This window comes from Astatotilapia calliptera, chromosome 6 (assembly GCF_964374335.1).
Source record: "Astatotilapia calliptera chromosome 6, fAstCal68.1, whole genome shotgun sequence".
In the NCBI taxonomy this organism is placed as follows: domain Eukaryota; kingdom Metazoa; phylum Chordata; class Actinopteri; order Cichliformes; family Cichlidae; genus Astatotilapia; species Astatotilapia calliptera.
This window is the reverse complement of record NC_137427.1, coordinates 2241264-2262783: the sequence shown is the minus strand read 5'-3', so window position 1 is coordinate 2262783 and position 21520 is coordinate 2241264. Positions and strand designations below refer to the sequence as shown.

The 21520-nt window shown below is 42.6% G+C and overlaps 1 protein-coding gene and 1 long non-coding RNA gene across 2 annotated transcripts; one reads left to right on the top strand and one right to left on the bottom strand.

The window, feature by feature from the left end:
• The first annotated feature begins 4664 nt into the window (after positions 1-4664).
• On the top strand, positions 4665-13964 carry LOC145429349 (uncharacterized). Its single transcript, XR_013909571.1, has 3 exons — positions 4665-5722; positions 8454-8635; positions 13129-13964. It is a non-coding gene; the product is annotated as an uncharacterized LOC145429349 (long non-coding RNA).
• Positions 10863-12124, bottom strand: LOC145429347 (uncharacterized). Its single transcript, XM_080302621.1, has 7 exons — positions 12031-12124; positions 11808-11873; positions 11547-11729; positions 11367-11428; positions 11219-11266; positions 11103-11138; positions 10863-11024 (listed from the first exon to the last, which is right to left on the bottom strand). Exons 1-7 carry the CDS (start codon positions 12122-12124, stop codon positions 10863-10865), a joined length of 651 nt encoding a protein of 216 aa, XP_080158747.1.
• Positions 13965-21520: the final 7556 nt, after the last annotated feature.

The window sequence follows — 21520 nt, the reverse complement described above, 5'->3', positions numbered from 1 at the left end:
TGTGGAATTCTGAAAATCTTGAACAACATTTGGTACGACCGATTTTATTCTTAGTCCATTTTCACTCTCTTAGGCAGCTTTCTTGTCATGTGATCTCCAGGCTTCCTGAAGGACATTCAAAGCTTTTCTTTTGATATTTGCTGCCTTCTCTTTCCTTCTCTGTCTGCATGATCACTCTGCTCCAATAATATTGAAGTCCGAGCTCTGTGGAGGCCAATCCATTACTGATGCTGTTCCACTGTGTGCATTTTTACCCAAATATCCTTTCACCACGCTGGCAGTATCATTGGGATCATTGTTATGCTGAAAGATGAAACCGCTGCGATGCTTTACAAACGGCATTAGATGGTCAATTAAAAGATGAAGGTACTTTCCTGTGTTCACAGGCTGAAATGCAACTCTTAACCATGAAACAGCCTCCGCCATCAAACCTCACAAGCTTCTAGTTAGAGGTTAGGATTGGGGTACTAAGGAGGACTGATGATAACTATATTGCGCTGCTGCGTATTTCTTATACGATTTAACATTTCTAAATTTATTTCCCCATTTTATGGTAGCTTATTTTTCTCTCTTGCTTCTGGCTTTATCTATGTTTTTCCCATCTTCTTTGCACATCTTTTCCACGCAGGTGTAATTCTGGCATCCTTTCCATTGCTAATTGTATTCATTGGGTACCTGTGCGCTGCCGGACCCCCGAATTACCCCAAAGGTATGAATAACGTATCCATCTATTATAAATTGGAAAGCACACCTAGCAGGAATTCAATTTCAAATCTTTACTCTGTACTGTGGGAGAAAACTTTACCCCAGCAGCACGCATGCATCATATTTCTTCCACAGAGCTGCAGCAATAAACAGCACTGCGTTGAGAATCTGGAGAGTAGCTCGGGCTGTTTAACTTAATGGGATTTGGTGGCAATAGGAATGTCTGCTCAGCAGCTCTGACTGATGGTGTCATCTCAGACGAGCCAGTCAGTTAAGTCAGTGCTGGGCTAAAAATAAGTAACTATTCAAAACCAGTCATAAACTGCACAGCACAGCAGTATAGTGCAGTACTGAATCAGTTACATCACTTAAACTGCAGTTTGTTGTGTTGATTTCCTACTTTGGTCGTAATAAAACTGCACAAAGGCATCCTCGACCATTCATACCAAGTGTAATCCAGCGTGCTGAGAGAGGATCGAGTGAGATGGAGTTTGTGTCCTTTGCATCCAGGCTCAATAAAGAGAAACATGATGAAGGACAGCACAGTGTGTGTGTGTGTGTGTGTGTGTGTGTGTGTGTGTGTGTGTGTGTGTGTGTGTGTGTGTGTGTGTGTGTGTGTTTGGCGGAATAACGGGATGATAGGGCATCGTGTTCAATTTCTGCTATCTTTCTCTTTATTATTTTTCAAGAGGTAGCCAGAATAAGGCTCCACTCCGACACCTATTGCAACCGGCAAACTGTCAACTGGTTCGTGTCGATACAGGGATTTCATATTCTACTTTCCACCCACACTTGCATGCTCACTCACAAACTAGCAGTCGGCCTTGTGTCCTTATGTGCAACTGCTTTTTCTTCTAACGTTCTCACTGTGTATCCCACGTTTTCTGATCCTCGTTGACTGCATCAGCTCAGCAGTTCTCCCCGCACAGCCAAAAGTATCGTGGCAACAAATCTTGTGGCCTAATCTCACCTGGGCTCATATTAGAGCGGTCGCCGCTTATGTTTTCCAATCCCATCACCAAACACTCGTATGATTAAATTACTGAAGCAAATCGGCCAAGGCGGCGAGGATGGGTGGGCCCTCATTTCGGTTGCATTGTGCACCTAACTCCAGGGAGCTGGATTACTAGACAAAATTTGTCAATATCAATGTGCTTTGGATGGTGGGCAGAGGAAAATAAAAACTGACAAACAGAACAATAATTTTGGCAAAAGTAGATATAGTGGCATTGATGCAATCTGCTGCAAGTCTGGCAACGGCGTGTGCAAAGCTCTGAGCAAAGCTGGGCAAAGCTGCACGGGCTATATCAAGCTGTGCATGTGAAATGATAGTGGAGAAGGGTTCAGACCTGGACGAACACAGACATGACATTATAGGGATAAGATGGAAAAAATAGTTGTTGTACAATGAAAGTCGCAGCTTAAAGCCTGACTTTCCAAACAAAGTTAGGTTGCCATGTAAATCCCAACGGGACACTGACCCCGCCTCACCTTCTAGGAGCAGCTTCAGGGAAAAAACTATCGATTCCTGTTTTAAGGCCAGCGCCTCAGTCAAGGCCAAATGACAAAATCATTTCTTATATATTTTCCTTATTGATTACTCTGTGGCTGTGAAGCTGATCTAATCAATATTTTTATATTTAAAATTGATCAAATAACAATGTGTGATGCCAGACGGCTCACTTGCAGTGTCAAAACTACAGCATTGGCCACCAAACTGTTTCCCTCGGCTCCAACAAGAAGAGCACAAAGTAAAAGGAAAATGAACACAAACTGACGCAAAACTCAAAACTAACAGGAAGAGAGAGAAGAAGCACAGAAAGCAGAGATTTGTATAATAGCTGCACAAAAGTGGCTCCAAATGGAAGAAAAGATCAAATAAGATTAAAAATAAATACAAACTGGGGCAAAATAAGTAACAGAAACGTAAACATATCACAAAATGAACTGGGAAAAGAAAGAAAAGAAGTGAAACAAATTAACAAGAACTCGTGTGGCATCCTTTGATTTCAGTCTGTCACATCCTGCCTCGCTCGTCAAGTCGGGCTTGAAGTTTCACAAAAGGACATCACTAATCAATGGGTGGCATCACGGTGGCTACATCCATCCTCTACATGCAGACCTGGCTGAACCCATCGTAAACACTAAACTGAACATCTACCTAAAGAGAAATGCAAGTCACACACAAACAAACCAAAGGAGCAACAGCAAGACGAAGGACATGGAGCACAGAAATGTAAAAAAAAAAGGTGCAAACGGACTACAGGAAGGAAATTTAGATCTTATTCCGAGACACAAAAATTCCATCCTGAGGAGCAAAACAACTAAACGGAACGCAGAGATTAATTTCTACTGTATCTCTAATGTGAAATGACACCCAAAAATGTCGTGATCCTGGGCCATGTTGGCCGAGCAGTCTTAGTTTTCATGTATTTTTGTATTTTGTTCTGTATTTAGGCCGCGGTTCCTGGGTTGCTCTGTTAAGTTGTTCCTTATTTGATTTGCCCTTGTGACCTTTACCCCCTGTGTGCCCCTCTGTGCATCTGTGAGCCCCCGTCTCCCCTCCTTGTGTTTTGTTCAATGTTTTCCCCAGCCCGTTACGTTTGTGCTCTCTCTCTCTCCTCCTGTCTGAAGCTCTGTGTACTTCCTGTTTTACTTTGACAGTCTGCCGTCAGTATGCGTCATGTTGTGTTACCAGTGTTGGGGAGTAACGGAATACATGTACCGCCGTTACGTATTTAAAATACATAATATGAGTAACTGTATTCCGTTACAGTTACCGTTTAAAAAGGTGGTATTCAGAATACAGTTACTTTGTTGAAATAAATGGATTACACTGGGGTACTTTCCTGTTTCATATTGTCGCGGGTCAGGACTGTTTGGTTTTGTTTGACAGCTACGTTCTGTTGTTCCAGGCGGCAGCGTTACGGTTGCCATGGTTACAGGGCGACGCTCTCTCTCTCTCTGCGACTGTGTGTTTCCTGGGTGAGAGAGCGCCTTTTCGTTGTTGTTGTTGTTGTGCTAAGCTAACAGGCAGAATGCTACAAGCATAGCTCTAAAGAATGTAGCATCATGGGCAGTGTAGTCCGTGTTGCAGGGAGAATGGACTGCCATACACGTTATGGGTCTGTGAGCGCGAGGAGGGAGAAAAAGGGGAGTGGAAAGGTACGAGTTGTCATCGAGCAGAAACGAGAGCTGGAAGCATGTAAATATAATAATAACCACTTCAGCCAAGAAGAGTGCCTGACGAGCCCAGTTGTAAGTAAGCTATTTAGACTCGACTGTACACCGTGTTCGTGTTTTCCTCCGAAAACAACAAGTTCTGTTAGAGCAGTCTTTCAACGCCTCTCTCTGTCTCTCGCAAGAAAAGTTGACCCAGACAACAAAGTAAAGCTATTTTTCGGCTACGAGCCGACAGGGACCCCGCCGTATTAGTCAGAGGTCCCTTTACTACAGTTCAGAGTCGCGGACCTTCAGTAATAGTAATAAATCACACAGCAATAGTACATTCACGTAGTTGTAAAAAGCATGATAATATATTAAGTAATCCAAAGTATTCAGAATACGTTACTGTCATTGAGTAACGTAACGGAATACGTTACAGAATACATTTTGGGGCGTGTATTCTGTAATGGAATACATTTTAACTCATTCACTGCCAGCCATTTTCAAATCAGGTAACTCCCCACTGCCAGGGTTTTTGAGCATTTTTACTCATTGTTGAAGAGCCACAGAAAACTGTGTGTTATGATCATATAAACGCTGAACCTACCAAAATGAAGAACAGACTCTCTTCTTTCATCCAAAAAAAAAGCTTGTTTCTACCATTTTCCATTCTTTAGTAATCAGCTGTAGAAGAGAGGTGGGTTCCACCAAAAATGCCTGTTTTGACCAAAAAAAGGGAGAAAACGAGCTTTTCGTGAAAAATACATTTCAAGCAGAAAAGTGCCTTTGACACTAATATTTCTTGCTTTGTGACACATCTAACATATAAAATAGTTTTTCACTTCTATAAAACAGAAATAACACTGAGAAAGGTTATGTTTTATCAAAACAATTTATTTACAAATATATGAAAAAATAAAATGTACATAGTGAAACATTTATTCACAATGAATAATTCACTTTTGTGTGGTAATCATTATAACACTTTCCGGGATGCAAGGGCACACAACGAGACTTGCACCACATTTTTGTCTCACTGCGCAATCCCTTACGTGCGCAAACCCCGCACCTCCTTGCAGGTCTACTTTTACTGCTGGTGGGCTTCAGTTTTTCAAGTTGCCCGAGGTTGTATTCTAGCCCCTCCCATTGAAAAACGTAATTGACGTCTATAGATGTCAATGGCAGTCAACGTAAGTTTTTCAATTGACGTCTATAGACGTCAATGGCAGTGAATGAGTTAAAAGTAACCTTCCCAACACTGTGTGTTACTCCTGCCTGTCTCGTTACGAGTATCTGTGTCAGCTGTGTTCCCTGTGTGCTCCCACTTCCCTCGTTAACCCTCTGTGCATTTAGGTCCACGTCTCCCTCATCCTGTGTGTGAGTCTCCCTGTGGTTTCTGGTGAGCGGTACGTTTAGTTTTTCCCAGTTTAGTTTTTCCCAGTTTAGTTTTCTATAACTTGTTATCTGTTTTTCCAGCAATAAAGCTGTGCTTTTTGAGTTTATCCCCCGTGTCCCCGTGAGTTTGCGTTTGGGTCCGTTTCCTGCCTGCCACACAGCCGAATCATGACACAAAAAGGTGTAAAATACTCAGAAATAATCCAGTTAGTAAAAAGGAGAGAAACACTGTAAAGAGAACTCCACTAAATTGAAGAGTTTCATCCCCGCATCCATGTTTATGCAGTGGATGGGCTGGAACCTGTCCCAGCTGTCCTGAAGCAAAAGGCGACACACCCTCATCAGATCATCGGGTCATCACAAGGTTGATTTTCCAAAGGGTGGCTGGCCTCTCCCTTAGAGATGAGGTGAGGAGTTCGGCCATCCAGGAGGGGCTCAGAGATGGATGAGTGGGTGGGTAAGTTTACTTGAACTAAACTGGCAGAACAGGTTAAGAACATCGGGGTGAGACTGTGATGTTATAAAACTTACAACACATTTCTGTGCTGCATCTGAGGTTTCTACAAGCCTACTGCAGTGGCTTCACTAGTTCAATAGAATGAGTCAAATTTTAAACTATAACTATATATATGACAGAGTGCATCACTGTTTGTGAGATGGGTGAGTGTGCTCAGTGGCGTCTGAACCAGCATGGAGCCCTTACGCTCAGAAAAAAGCTCTTTGTAAGCCTGTTCTCAGATCTGAAGAATCAAGTTTGTCAGTAGTGAATCTTCAAAATCAACCAATCCCAAATCTGCGGGGGCTGCGAACGATGTTTAAAGCTGTTACCGACACGCACATAACCTTTTCCTTTTTACAGAGCACCTGTGTATTCTGCTGAGTCTGTGTGAGGGTCAGGAATCTTTTTTGGAGCTGTAGCTTTGAGTGTAGGTGAGCAAGTCCAAATGCTGGGCTTCCTATTGATTTTTTTTAGAACCATTTTTGCTCTAAAAGGAATTCACTGTAAAAGAAATGATTAGGACTCACCAAGTTCAGTCAGTTTCATTAATGTAGGCCACAATGCAAGGCATGAGGGGCTTTAGAATCTGCACAGCACACCGTGTGCCTTGAAACAGGTGAGAAGAATATTCAAATTAAACCATTTAATAGCAGAGCAGGACGTGGTGTGAATATGTCTATGGCTACTCTATTCTTTTAACAGCTACATAAACATATAGATAAAAAGTAATTTTGAGTATTTATCCATTTTCTTCCACTAATGCAAACCAGAGGTGAGCTCATCCCAACTGACAAGGGGCAGGTTACACCCCGGACAAGTTGGCAGTCCATCACAGTGCCGACCAACGGTGCATTTTCCAGAAGAGACACCTGAGAAATTGGGACAATAGAGCGCAACCATTTTTCTCATAGCATGTTGCAGGCACAATTAAGTGGGGACATAAATCATGTACTTTTGAATCATGACGCTTCATTGTTCTTTTTGGTCCATTACTACACTGCTCCTGTCCTTTCATTATTTTAAGTTTGTGAGTGAATAGGATGCTGTGACTGATGTGTTTTGAAGAAGATCTTTTTTTGGTTCCTACCATCTCCCGAGGGAAGTGTTTGGCTCTTTAGCTGCTCAATGCTTCACCACATTTACCAGCTAGTTTCTGACCGTGTCTGTCTGCTGTTTCATGCTGAGCAGGTACAGTAATGAGGGTTCATGGAAGTTTTCTGTTGCCTGCAGCAGTCAAAAACAATGCTATTAGAGTGAATGGCAGTAAACCAAAAGAGTGAAGTTACAGACCAGACACCTAAACGGCGAGCCAATAATCTCTAGCCAGAGGGGAGTCTGAGATTTTGGTGATACATCTTTGCAGATTCATGCAAGTGATACCTTGTTTTTGCACTGTCAGTGATAGATCGTTACTATAAAAGTATTAAATATATCTTCTTTAAAGATCTTAGCAAACTGTTCGGGTGGTTTTTAATTCATTATTTCTTAAATAATGGAGGAAATCTGATGGAATTTCTAAGTTCAGAGTTGAAGACAGATGTAAATGGAACTGTTTAAAATGAGAGAGGTGAGGCCGGGTAATGCGTTCGGGAGCTTACCACTCTGTAACTGTTCCCACTCTTCATCATTGTGCCTTCGGCTGAAACAGGGGTAAATGGATGAAATTGCAATTCAGACAGCAGTGGGTGCCCAATCAATTGCTTTTCAGATGCTTGTGTTACTGCCCAGGCATTTTAAACACTTGTCTGCGCCTCTGAGCTTTTTTCTTATGCAAGATGCTTCCACCAGACCAGCTCATCCTTTCAAATGATGCATTGATCTTGTCAAGCCACCCATATGCTAACCAACTAAGTGGTAAACCAGGGATGTATATTCTTGCATTTAAAGTTAAAGGCAGCAGAGACTTTACAGTTGTATTCTGGAGAGAACAAATGGTGATAATTTGTAGGACGCTGGGGAAATACAGACAGAGGATCGAGCTATTGTCTGTCTTTCTATCATCTCAGAGTAATCAAGTTATACATCGCATTTGATCCTCTGTATCTGAGTATGTGCTCAATGCACCAAAAGCCTTACAAGACTTCATTGTGAAACAAAGTCCCCAGTCACTTCCTTCAACTAAATGATGACAAAGCAGAAGTTATTTCGTTTGGCTCCATTAAGATTGTAACAAGACACTTGGTCTTTATCCACATATGTTTAAACTGTAGTTAAAAATCTTGATGGTAAATGGTCTGTATTTGTATAGCGCTTTTACTAGTCCCCCCTAGGGACCCCAAAGCTCTTTACACACCCAGTCATCCACACATTCACACACTGGTGGAGGCTACAGTTGTAGCCACGGCTGCCCTGGGGCAGACTGACAGAAGCCAGGCTGCCATATCGCGCCATCAGCCCTTCTGGCCAACACCAGTAGGCGGTGGGTGAAGTGTCTTGCCCAAGGACACAACGACCGAGACTGAACGAGCCGGGGCTCGAACCGGCAACCTTCCGATTACAAGGCGAACTCCCAACTGTTGAGCCACGATCGCCCCATTAACTATCAAATCAGTAATCCTTTAAAGGGCGGGATTTAGCATTGTTACATTAACGATGGTTTTGTCAACTTGAAAACAGTTTCCCTGCTTTTTATCAGCTTTTGGCTCCCTGCATGTTCAGGCTGTTCAACTCCACTGTCTCTGATTTGCAGATGGCTTAAAATGCAGATCCTACACCTCGCGTACAAAGGAAAAGACAGCCCATCGCTCCTGCCTTAACTGAGCTGTGCTGACGACCTGTGAAATACCAAACTGTATCATGTGTTTTTAAAGCCCTCCGTGGATCAACTTCACGATATGTCACAGATCTCATAACTCCATAGTTTGCCTGCAGGTAACAACTTCTTTTTGTCCTCCTGTCTCAGGCTTTGTCTGCTCTTCCTCACAGTAAATGGACTGACTCTTATGTAGCCTTTCTTTAGTCTACCTGAGCACTCGCAGGGCTAGATACAACATGCCTCATTCACACAAGCACATTTCTCAGCTTTTTCTGTCCAAGTGCTTTCTATCTAACATTCACTCGCATCACATTCATACTCCGGCTGATGCATCAGAGAGCAACATGGGCTTAGTATCTTACACAAGGATGTTTGGCATGCAGACTGGAGCAGCCAGGGATCGAACCACTAACCTTCCGATTAGTAGTAGATGACCTGGGGCCCGTTCTTCGTACCTCGCTAAGTAGGTTAGCCGGATTAGATTGTTGACGATTTCGCGTGATCCTGGATCAGTCGGTTCCCCGAAGCTCATCCGGGACTTGCTGTCATAGCAACAGAGCCGTAAGCGTAAACCTGCTCGGGAGCAGGTTTACTTTATGTAAACAGGATTAGATCGCGGCCACGCAGGTATGTCCGCGTCATCATACGAAAGCAACAGCGACATTCCGCCACCGTTTCACCATAAATAAATAACATCAATGTAACTAAAGATAATGCAGCACTTGATCCTTTTATTGATTCCACACAGATACATACAGGTCAGTCCCTAAAAAAAGGGAAATGTACGAGTAATCACGCTATGGCATGTAGGTGATCACGCCAGATGCAACACACATTCCACAGTAGAGGAATAGCAAATTACGTCGTGTAATCAAGATGACAGACCACGGCTATAAAAGCGAAGGTGGAAGTGGGAAGTTTGTCGCAGCCATGTCCTGTCCGTTTCTACGCGAGCCACCCATTGCGGAAGGTGCAAGAGTGATAAGGAGAGTGTTCAGAATCCAACGTATATTGCGGGATAGACAGGATCCTTTAGCACAGCGCGACAGTGTGCTCATAGAGAGATACCGATTTTCCCGTGAGGGTATCATCTACCTAACCAACTTGCTGGATCCCCATGTTAAGAGTACCACCCACCGTAGTCGGGCATTAACAACTGCACAAACTGTGTGCATTGCCTTGCGCTACTTTGCGAGTGGCACGTTCCTGTACACTTGTGGAGACGCAGAGAACGTTGGGAAAAGTGCCGTCTGCCGGGCCATTCGCAAAGTGTACCTGGCACTCAAGCATTTCCTGGGTGTGTTTGTGGTTTTTCCAAGCCACTTAAGACCACAGGTCGTCAAACAGGGCTTTTTCGCCATTGCAGGTACAGTAAATTGGATAGTGAATGTGATGCAATCATGACCTATGTCGGTAACTGTAGCTCCAACGTCCGCAGGCTTCCCGAATGTGATTGGCACCATAGACTGCACACACATTGCGATCAAGGCCCCCCCAGGCCCCACTGAAGGGGACTTTGTCAACCGAAAGGGGGGCCACAGTATAAATGTGCAGGTGAGCAATACTAACACTCCAGATGGCAATATACGATGGGAGGAGTGTGGTCACACATAATGGAATCCCACAGATGGTGTGTGACTCGATGTGCCATATCACAAATGTGGAAGCAAAATGGCCCGGATCAGTGCATGACTCACGGATCTTCAGAGAGTCAGGGTTATGCACATCATTTGAGCGTGGTAAGTAAAAGAGGCTTATGTTGATGCCACATACTCATGTCGGGCCTAACATAACAGCATTTCTTCATTACACAGGGGCCTACGATGGGATCCTCCTCGGAGATAGAGGTTATGCATGCAGGCAGTACTTCATGACACCGTTCCCTGACCCCAACCCTGGGCCACAAACCCGCTACAATGCAGCCCTAGCCAGGACAAGGGCACGCATTGAAATGACCTTTGGGCAACTGAAGGAACGATTCCAGTGTCTAAAACGCCTGAGGGTTGCACCTGACAGGGCATGTGACATTATTGTTGCATGTGCCGTACTGCACAACATTGCCACCATCAGAAGAGAGAGGACCCCCGTGGTGGAGGTGCAGCCTGATGATGACCTCCAGCCAGTGCACCTGGACCAACCTAGTGGCAGAGCTGCACGGGACAGGATTGTGCAACACAATTTCGCATAATAAAAACATGACATGACACATTTTCTATTGACGTTTATTTGAGCATCGTTGTCTGTCCCACCACACACAGGCCAGTCATCAGTTGCCTGGGAAAACAGAGCATGTATACTGCGTCACGCAGGGTCAGCAATAGTGCTCCGTATGAACATGTATTCCTACTTACTCTGGAGTTCATTTTGAAGCACCTCGATTTCCAATTGTAGTTTATGCCTCATTAGGGCTTGTAGTTCGATCTCACCTAGGAGCTTTTGTTTCTTCAGCTCAGTATACTCCATTTTTTGCTGGAGACTTCTCTTGTAGAGCAGACGTATGTCACCCTGTGTCAATTGTGGTGACAACATTTAACGGGGAATACATGTCATATAGGCAGTATAATTGATCACAACACTGCCCACCTCTGCATCAGCAGGCCTCTCTGCCGGCCTCTTGGCCTGCAAATCATACTGCAGTCAGACACACATGGCAGTACACAAGTAGATGGTATTTCAGGCCAATTCATGCATGTACTCACAGGGTCTTCCGCCACACCACAGCCATCTGACAGGGTTGCGTCACTGTCCTGTGCAATGGTAACACAATGGTGTTACTAAGGGGTGTGGTACAGCCTATAGGTCTGTACAATTGGGTGGGGACAGATATATGTATATCTCCCAACTTACTGTGCATGTTCCAGTCACCCCTTCCATGGGAACAGGTAAAAGTGATGGTGTGTCATGTAACACTACACACAGAGAAAACCCACAGTGCCAATGAATGAATGTCACAGTTCGAATAGCATTTTCATTTAGGCAATAACCACATATTTGACATTGTGCACATGGAATCATGAGCCCATTCACCAGTTATGTAGGTGCTGCTGCTACTGCACCCCGGCTTCTGGTCTCCGGAAGAGCTGCCCCCAGGGATGCCCTCAACAATGGGTCTGGTGGCATTCAACCTTAGGGCCAGCTCCTCTGCTGGGGTGTGACGAGGGGGTGCAGGACCACCACCTGTCTTTTGTTGCTCTGCCCTTTTCTTGGTTGCTGTTATACACAAACACAGGGATTGTTTCAGGGGTGTCTTTTCAAGTGACTGACAGCAATATGAGTGTTGGATATTACCATTCTGTAGTATGTTCTTGTATTTCACTCTTACTTGTTCCCATGTTCTGGTGGGTCCGGTTGTGGCTCGAATGTGTAAGAGGATATCATGTGGTATGATTTGATATGATAAAATATGATATGGTATGGTGCCATGTAATATGTTGCATTACTTACGCGTTTAATTTGTCAGCAACTTTCTGCCAGCCCTCTCTCCTTGCTTTTGCAGCCTTCGCACTGTTACCTTGCGTTTTAATTTCACTCTGGTACTCCTGAAATCCCTCAATCAGGAGTTCTTGCTCCGCTGCGGTGAAGTACTGTGCGCGCTCCTTCGACATTTTCGCCGACCAATCAGAGGCTTGCCGATCACTGTTTCTGCTATCGATGCGTAGCCCCTTTTACGGCACCCAGTGATCGCGCATTACTTCATCCAGCTGTAGTAATCGTCAACAGCAGGTGTGTTCGGGGAACCGGATTAGCGAGCTCACGGTTAGCGCGATGATTTGATCTTGGATGTAGTAAGCGACGTACGAAGAACGGGCCCCTGCTCCACATCCTGAGTATTATCATTGTAATTATTTGGCTTGTGTTTCTTTTGTTTTGGAGACTTGTGATTTTAAGCTGTGCTCTAACTATAAAGCACTTTGCTTCATCTCCTGGAGTGACGTGACTAAAGCTCAGTCATAATGGAGAGGGAGCTCCTCTAAGAATTTACACATGTAAGTGTAAGAGACATTTTAGCTAATCTCAGGTTGGATAATCTAAGAGTTAGTCTCTGTTAAGGTTAACATGGTTGCTATAATGCTGGCAGCCTTCTGCCTCAGAGATTATGCAATACACTACACTGAAAGCCAGAAGCTGGATTTGTTTTGTGCAGACGGCTCTCATAAAATTGTGTGGCAGGGGCATGCTGTGAATATGGCACCAAGCATGACAGGAGAAGAAAACTGCTCGCGATTGAACATTTCATTAGGTCAGACGGAAAGAAACAGGAGAAAGAAGTTATTTTGGCTGTGTGTGTGTGTGTGTGTGTGTGTGTGTGTGTGTGTGTGTGTGTGTGTGTGTGTGTGTGTGTGTGTGTGTGTGTGTTGCAAACTGATCTTATAATTTTTACTCTTTTTTTTTTCTGGTTTCTAAAAGTTCCTAAACTAAAAATAAATTTACCTTGACAGAAATTAAAATCACAGGTAGTTTAACACTTCTGGCTGATATCGATCTGTTCATTGCCGTTACTGAATGCTTTAATTAAAATAATTATATAATCCCCTTTTCAAAAAATGCTAGCCTATTTTATGTTTTGAATAAAAATGTTGCTTCACTCACGTGTTGTGCGGTTTCCCAGCCAGTTCATTCTGAGACCGCAGCATCATCGCCTGCGACTTCCACATCGTCGCCTGCAGCGTCTGGTCCCGCCGCTGTCTGGTCCCACCGCCGCTACATTGTCATCAGATCCTGTTCCACCTCGCCTCTGCCGGCTGCTTTCCAGGCCTCTAGTTGGCCGTCGAGGCTGGTCTCCTGAGAAAGTTCGTCGCCGCCGCTGGCTTCGGGGTCGGCCTCCAGACCTGCTCTGTTGCCGCTGCCGCCTTCCGCGTGGCCGGCCTCCTGATTTGTTTTGCCTGTGTCACCGCCACCGTTGCTATCCGCACGGCCGCCCCCTGAACTGTTTTGGCCCTTGTGTTGTTGACCTCCGGGTCGACCCCCTGAACTTTTCATGGACTCCTGTTGATCTAGTTTGGTTTTTAATCTGTTTTCCTGGGTTCTTGAACTTTGTGCTCCTTGTTTTTTGGTTGCTTCTGTTTGTTTTCATGGTTTGGTTTCTGTTTTTGTGCCAGCAATAAAGCTGAGGTTTTCAGTTACATTTCCATCTCAGAGTCCTGCATTTGGATCCACATCTCCACCTGCCCGCACACACAGAGCCCTGACTAATTCAATATCATTAGAATCATTTAAACCCTATATTTATCTGAAGGGTACTACAAAGATAATATTTTAAATGTGTAAATTAACAAACACTGTGATAGGACAAATGTAACTCTTGAATTTCTAAGCTTTTTGCCACATTGTGATCAGTGCGTCTGACATGTTTGCTGTTTTATTACTAAGTGTTGATACTAATTAACCTCAGTGATTAATTTTTATTATTTGTATTATTTACGCTAAATTAATTAATTAAAAATGAGCTTTTGAAAAATGAAACTTTTTTGATATGTTTGTGCTTCTTTTAGTTTGTTTTTTCTAAAAAAGAAAAGAGTCAGATGGACACTGAGACGTGATTCATGCTTAGTGCTCGCATCACTGTACTTACAAGTATCTACGTGCACACGCGTGCAGCTTGTGTTTCTGCATGTGTGACTGTGTTTATGTTTGCACATGTTTGTTTGCACATGCAAAAGCGTACAGGCTGCATCTGGCTGTCTACGTTTCACATTTCCATTCAGGCTGAGTGTAAGCAGGCTGGCTCCTAATGAGCCGATTACAGGGAGCAACATATGGTGTGTTCTGTATGGTTCTCCTGGCTCAGCCATTAGTGTTGATGAGAGCTGAGAGAGATGTGGAAATTGGGCGGGTCAGCTTAGTGAGAAGATTCAAATATGCGTCTGCATAGATGCACAAAGACGTTTCACAATGACACGATCTCTCTTGATGGAATGAACAAAGAAAAGAGATCTAGAAAGGTCCGCAGGGCTTTGAAACTTTTTCCATTTCATGTCATTATAAAATTCTAACAAGTCCACTTCAGATGGTGGCCAAATGCGCCACAACATTTAAAGAAACTGTTTTTAATTGATGAGAAAAAGCTTCTGGCAGATCAGACCGATGCATATTTAGGATGGAATAAAAGTACAAAAACACTCCAACTGAAAGACCCTGCTCATTAAGATTGACTCTTTCATACTGTTCTATAGAATAGATGCCTGTAACTGCATAATTAAAAAGTATGTCTGCTGTTGTATCAAGTTATCAAAGAAAAGCACCCTTTAGTTACTGGCCCCTGTTAACCAATCACACACTAAAATTATTTGTTAGTCAGTGAAACTTGCTTTGCTTTTCTGATGGTTAATTTACAATATTTTTATTAATACAAAAACAACAAACCCAATCCAAAAAAACAAAATTATGAAACATTGTGAAACATATAAATAAAAACAGAGTACATTTATGTGCAAATCTCATAAACCCATATTTTATTCACAATAGAATTCAAATAGTCCAGCAGCTGGTGCCTTCAGTTCCCAGACTTTTATAGACTGCTGTAAACAAAGAGGGATGCTAGACAGTGGGACGCATGGCGCTAACACAACTGCTTTGAAATGTATTGCTGCCATTCAAGTTCATACATTTCCTCAGCTTAAACTGAGTTTGTTTTCTATTGTGAATTAAACATTTTTGCATTTTATTTTATTTACATGTTATACAGCATTGCAACTTTTTTTCAGAGTTGGTGTTGTACATCAGGTTCATCATGTGACAAAACCTCAGAGATCACTATGACACAGCACCTGCGGAGCATTTGTCATGAAATGCAGGATTTGGCAGATGGAATTCAAAACTTTAGCTTTATCAGCAGGGACAAAACGGTAAAAGGCAAAAAAAAAAAAAAAAGGAAGTTGTGCAGGAACAATCTGCAGGTAGACTAGACTGACAGAGACCTCACCATGCGGTAGATCCATGAGGGAGATACGGCAGAGTGGACACACCTGGGAATCTAACTAACGAGACAGACGAAGCAAAACTGAACCTGACACACAAAAGATGAGGGACTATCAAAATAAAACAGGAAGTAACAAACATGGACACCTGACTGATTTCAGGGGGACATAAAAGGATGAAACACTGAGAGACGACTACAGCAACAGGAAGGGCAACAACCTTACCATATCACCCAAAAACTGTGTGAAAGCGACCGGATCAGAAACAAACTGCAGCATAAACAACAGGAAGAAGTCAGGCCTCCAAACTGCCCTACTACAGCCAATCACACGGTGCCCAAGATTTACAGTAAATTAAATCCATAAACCATTTTTTAAATTCTGAATCTGGATGTACCAAGCGTGAACATAACATCTCCCTTGAGCACCCAGTAAAACTTTGAAATATCTGAAATTTAATAATAAAATAATCCAAAATGAGAAGCCTTTTTATTAGTGCATAATTCAGGCTCATTGATTATTTATCGAAGTGACTGGGGACTGACTGCAGTCTGAAAGGTTATATAGCAAAAGCCTCCTGAAACATAATAAGCCAAAGTAGGAGGGACCATAAAGGGTTTTGATTTAAATGAAACCACGACGGGTTTGAGCTGGATTTTCAAAAGAAGGGACTCTCTGTGTTTCTGTCGTGTCACCTTAGTGACAGTTCACACTCCTTTGTTCTTTCTGTGCTTTCTCCCATTACTAATCTTTTTTGTATTTCACCTCTTAAGTCTGTCTCTCTCTGCCTCTCAGCATCTGTCTTCCTTTAAATCATTTTTACTGCTCTGCCACCCCCATTATCCTATTTTGTCTGTGTCATTTGTATGAGAAGTGGAGCTCAGATTAATGGTCGTGTCTTGATGAATTTGTGGTAAAAAATTTAGATGTAAAAGTGAACTTGCAAAAGTTGCATAGCTTCCTGATTTGATTTAAAAGTGTTTCATTTTGATCATCTTATATTTCTTTATAATTTTCAAACGCTTTACAATTTTCACAAGCTGTGAACTAATTATAGGAGCAGAAAACCTGAACAGAGAAGAGAGACAGCTCCGATACTATATCTCTATCAATTTTAGGGGAGTATATATTTCATTTGCTGTCATTTATTTTGTTATTTGTTCATATATGTGTTCACTGAAAAAGTTATGCTTGTTCATTTAACTGAAGTTAAATTATTGGAAATGTCTCATCTCACCTCATCTGAATGTGACAGAAATATACTGAGGAAACAATTTCCATACATTTTACTTTGAAAACAGTACTGATGAATAAACATAGACCCAGAACTCATAGACACAGCAATGTAGGTCCTTATCTCGACTGTATCCCACTCCACTGAAATGAAAACATGCCATCCACACAGCAGGGATTCAGATTAAGGATCACTGGCAGTTCTCCCATAATGCATCACGTGAAACAAAAGACACAAAAAGCCCTCAGTCAGCTCCGTCCCACAGAACACCCGTCAGCTGCCTTTGACCCAACATGATTTTGATCATATTTGTCCCAGCGGTGTCGCTCTTCTGTAAACACAACAACCCCCAGTATAAAAAAGTATGAGTGGTGACAGTGGATACGATACATCCAGATACCAGACTGTGCAAGTCTCGTTCCTGTTGTGTAGAAAATTAATTATCTTAGAAGTTGTGAATTTATTTTCCATTAATACTCAATAACTATTCAATCACATGTTTTATATTTTTACAACAGAACGTGGTTAACACTGCTCCCCTATATCAGATCAAAGCTGCCTGGCTCAATGCGAGAGAACGTACGGTTACGTTGTAACCTTGGTTCTCTTAGTGAGAGACTATCTCTCCACCGTGAGGCCACTCGGAGACGCGTTCCGATCAAACGATCACCGGTGTCACATCTGCACAGCTGTTTTATACGTAAGCTGTGGGGCGTAGCCGGGCGTGCCGGAGTGTCTTAAAGAAATATCCACACGCCACGACCAAGGGGGTGGTACCCCGTACATATGGAATATGTAACCGTGTGGAGAGATAGTCTCGATATGCTAGAGAACCTCCTACCATCAACAGTACAGATACTGTCGTGTTCATAGGTGTTTGAAAAGTGATACAATTTTGGTAATTTTGCCTCTCTCTGCATGACTACTGTGGATTTTAATCAGTGTTTTGAAGTGATTCATGATTGAAGTGTCGATTTCAGCTTTGATTTGATGGGCTTAACAAGTAATGTATGAACTGGAATCACAGCCATTTTTGCACTTTTTAGTTTTCCATATTCAAAGTTTAAAAGTAATTGGACAAATCGTTGAGAAGCAGTTTCATGGCCTGGCTGATGCCTGCTCCCTGGTTCTTCTGTGACAAATTCAACTGATAAAAGGTGGAGTTTGTTTGTAGGACTTGCATTTGATAGCTTTTCAGTGGAATGGAATCAATATGAGGTCCAAAGAGGAAAAGTGTTAAAATGTAGCAGCTTGTTGATTTAGCCAAAGAACAATTGCAGTGACCAGCTCACCAACCAAAGGGCCTGAAAGACAACAGAAGACTTCTTCTTTCTTTTCTCTTCTTTTTGTCAGGAATCAAGTACAAAAACATTCATATAATGAAAAGATGCACTGTGCAAGATTTAGCTTTTTTCTTCTTTTTCCAGCTAAAATTATTTCAAAACCACAGACAGTATCTAAATCCAATATATAAGTTACATATAATATAATTTATAAATATCAAATATATCTCAATTATATGTAAATTCTTTCACTGGTGGAGAAAAGCTTGTTCACATTATTGAGCCAAGTAAAGAAGACTACATGATGCAGGTGTATTACTCTCTACGATGAAGACACATCTTCATCAGTGGAACTGTGGAGGGTGCAAACCGCTGGTTACACTCAGGAATAGGAAAGATTGATTAGACTTTCACAGAACATTTAAAAATGCACAAATCTGAAAAGAAAATCTTTGGAAAGATGAAACAAAGATGAACTCGTGCCAGAACGATGGGAAGAGAAAAGTAGACTGAATAAGAGAAACAGCTCATGAGCCAAAGCACATCACATTATCCGTCTAACATGGTCACGTACAGCTGCCAGTTGAACAGGATCACTTGTGTTTACCGATGATGCTGGCAGAAGTGGCAACATGAATTGTGCAGAGCTATATTCTCTGATTCTCAGATTCAGCCGAATGCTGTAAAAGTAATTGAACAGCGTTTTGCCGTCATAATGAAAAATGACCCAAAGCATCCTGCAAAAGTAACCCAAGAGTTTCTCGAGGCAAAGCAAAGGGGTATTCTTCAATGGCCAGTCAGTCACCTGATCTCAACCCAGCAGAGCACTCCAGTTACTGAAGAAAAACGGCACAAATAAACAGAAGCTGAATACAGCTATGGTGAGGCCAGGACTGTGCTTTAGCAGCAATGGATAGTTGTTTACTGTCATGGTCTTGCACCTTGGTGCAATTAAAAATAAAAATTGTGGTTATTTCTCCTCACCTCAAGTACTAGAACTCTGGTGTTTTAACACACACAAACAGAAATCAGCTGATTGTAGCAAGTAGTTTAAAGAAATTTCAGAAACCACCTATGCAGCCCATTACCCTCCACACTGGAGAGAAATCACTGGAAAATGTTTGATGTCTTTGTTTCCCGTTTTGCAGGACTCTGAGAAAGAGTGCAGCCATTTCAACCTGATTATTGCTTATTGCATCAATCACGTTCAAAGGCTTAAAGAGATTTCCTGACAGTACAGCTTAGCATCTCTCCAGGAAAACAATGTCCAAGCTTGATGTCAGCCACCAAACCCCCATCATCTGCTGTCAGTGTTTCAAGTCAGGAGTCATTACTCTGTTAAACAGTGATCCACCCCCTGTAGAAAAGAGGGGAAACAAATAGCCTCATCAACACAATTATTTTTGTCTCTATTTTTTTAAAGCACCATGACAGCTGGGGATCAGTTGATGGAAATATTTTCGTCCGTTGCCAGCTTCAAAGAGGAAATCCCCAGTCAGTCTCGCTGCTGCAGAGACGAGTGCTGTCCGGACTGTTGGCACACAGCTGCAAACGTAGGCGTCCCCTGAAGAAAGTCTATTAGTGAAATTAAACATCAAAATCAACAATTTTTTAATCACTAAGCTAAACCTATTGCACCTGTTTGTTCAGGGTCTGTTTGGTCACCTGTTGAACTCAGCATTCAGCGAGGCAAATGCTCCTTCCAGTGTCTCACAACAGGGGAAATTGAAAGCTGCATTCAGACAGCTGCATTTCACTTGATGCTGGGTTAGTAAGGTCGCAGAGGCCTTTAGGCTTCAGTAGGAGAGGCTGGCTCTGGGTTTAATGAGCTTGGAGCAGACCCAGACTTTTGGTGTCTTTCATCCTTGTAGCAGCCAGTGTAGCCAGTTAGCTCTCCAAAGCACCAACCCCACCTCACCCCCAGCAGCTGTCTTCTCCTTCTTCACATCTCTTTCTCTCCAAGCCGTACTGTCTCTGTACCTCTCTCGGTTTGTTTCTCTACCTGGTCGAGTTGTTTCTTCTGTCAGATCGGCTCAGCATCAGCTATGATTGTGTGCAGCTTTGCTCTCCTGCCTTCTGGCTGTCAATGCGCTGCCTTGTTTCCTCCTGCTTCTGCTTCATTAGCTCCAGTTGCCTTTGGTATCGGGACACAGAGGGAAAGAATAGTATAGCTGTTCACACGCAAATCCTGAATTTACACTACAGTTTTGTAAAAGTGCCAAACATAGAACAGAGGTTACCTCAAGGTTAGGAATGCATAATGGAGTAAGGTTAGAATCACCAGACCAAATGATCTGTTTGTAAATAATAATAAAAAAATCTATGTATTGACGAGACCTCGCAAAAGGCACAGATGTTGACAGATGTGGTAGTTGGTACAAAGAGTCAATATGCACAATTGTGATTTTGATTTTGCTGGTTTGTTTGATTCATAAATAAATTCCTGTAACATAAGTTAGACTATAAAGAACAAATCTGAAAGAAGTGAAGTAAGACTGAAAAATATGAGATTGATGATGTGGGATCAAAGAGCAGGAGAGAAAAGTGAGGTAATTTTCCTCAGTCTAATAAGCCCCAACCCCTGTCTCTTCATTCATCTTAAGGGGGCAGTGAGGGCAGCCTGGTGGGGAGACAATGCCGTACTGATGTAGTTGAAAGAGCTAAAGATCTTTGTTAGTGCCCAGATCAGGTGTCCCGGAGGCTGGCTTTGCTCCCAGAGTGGGTTCTCCCTTGTACTCTGACCCGCTTACAATGGGTGGTTAGTGGGATGTGCAGCGACTCAAAGTCAAACACATTTTCTTTCCTTATCTCTTTACATGGTTTTCTTCTGTATCTGTTTATTGGCACCTGACTGGAGAATTAGAGGCAACAGCTGTTTATGAAAATCAACCAACTCCTACTATAAAACAACAATATTGAAAAGAATTCCCATGATGCACTGAGTGTGTTTATACACCTCTCTGCATTTAATTATTACTTGTTATTAATCTCTGTCTCTCCTCCACAGCGTGTCTTTATCCTGTCTTCCTTCTCTCACCAATCACAGCAGATGGCCCCGCCCCTCCCTGAGCCTGGTTGTGCTGGAGGTTTCTTCCTGTTAAAAGGGAGTTTTTCCTTCCCACTGTCGCCAGTGGGGGTTTTTTCTCTGTATGTATTATTGTAGGGTCTACCTTATAATATAAAGCACCTCGAGGTGACTGTTGTTGTGATTTGGAGCTGTGTAAATAAAATTAAATTGAATATTGAAGATTTTCTATCAGTTCAATTAAGACGTCCTACACTTGAACGTAAACCAGAACACTGCATGCATTTATGGCATGACTTGGTATTTTTAAAAGCAGTGATGTTTGTATGAGTCCAACATTTTGTTTTGTTTGTTTGCTTTTTGTATGGAGCCCAGTGAAGTTAGTTTAAAAAGCATGTGAGGCAATCCAAATTTATTCTGCAGAATAACATACATCCAAAGTCACAACGAACTGGCAAATGCCACAGGAACAACAAGAAGAACAGATGGTCTGTGCCCCTACAGCCCTGATCTCAACATCATGGACTCAGTATGAAATCACA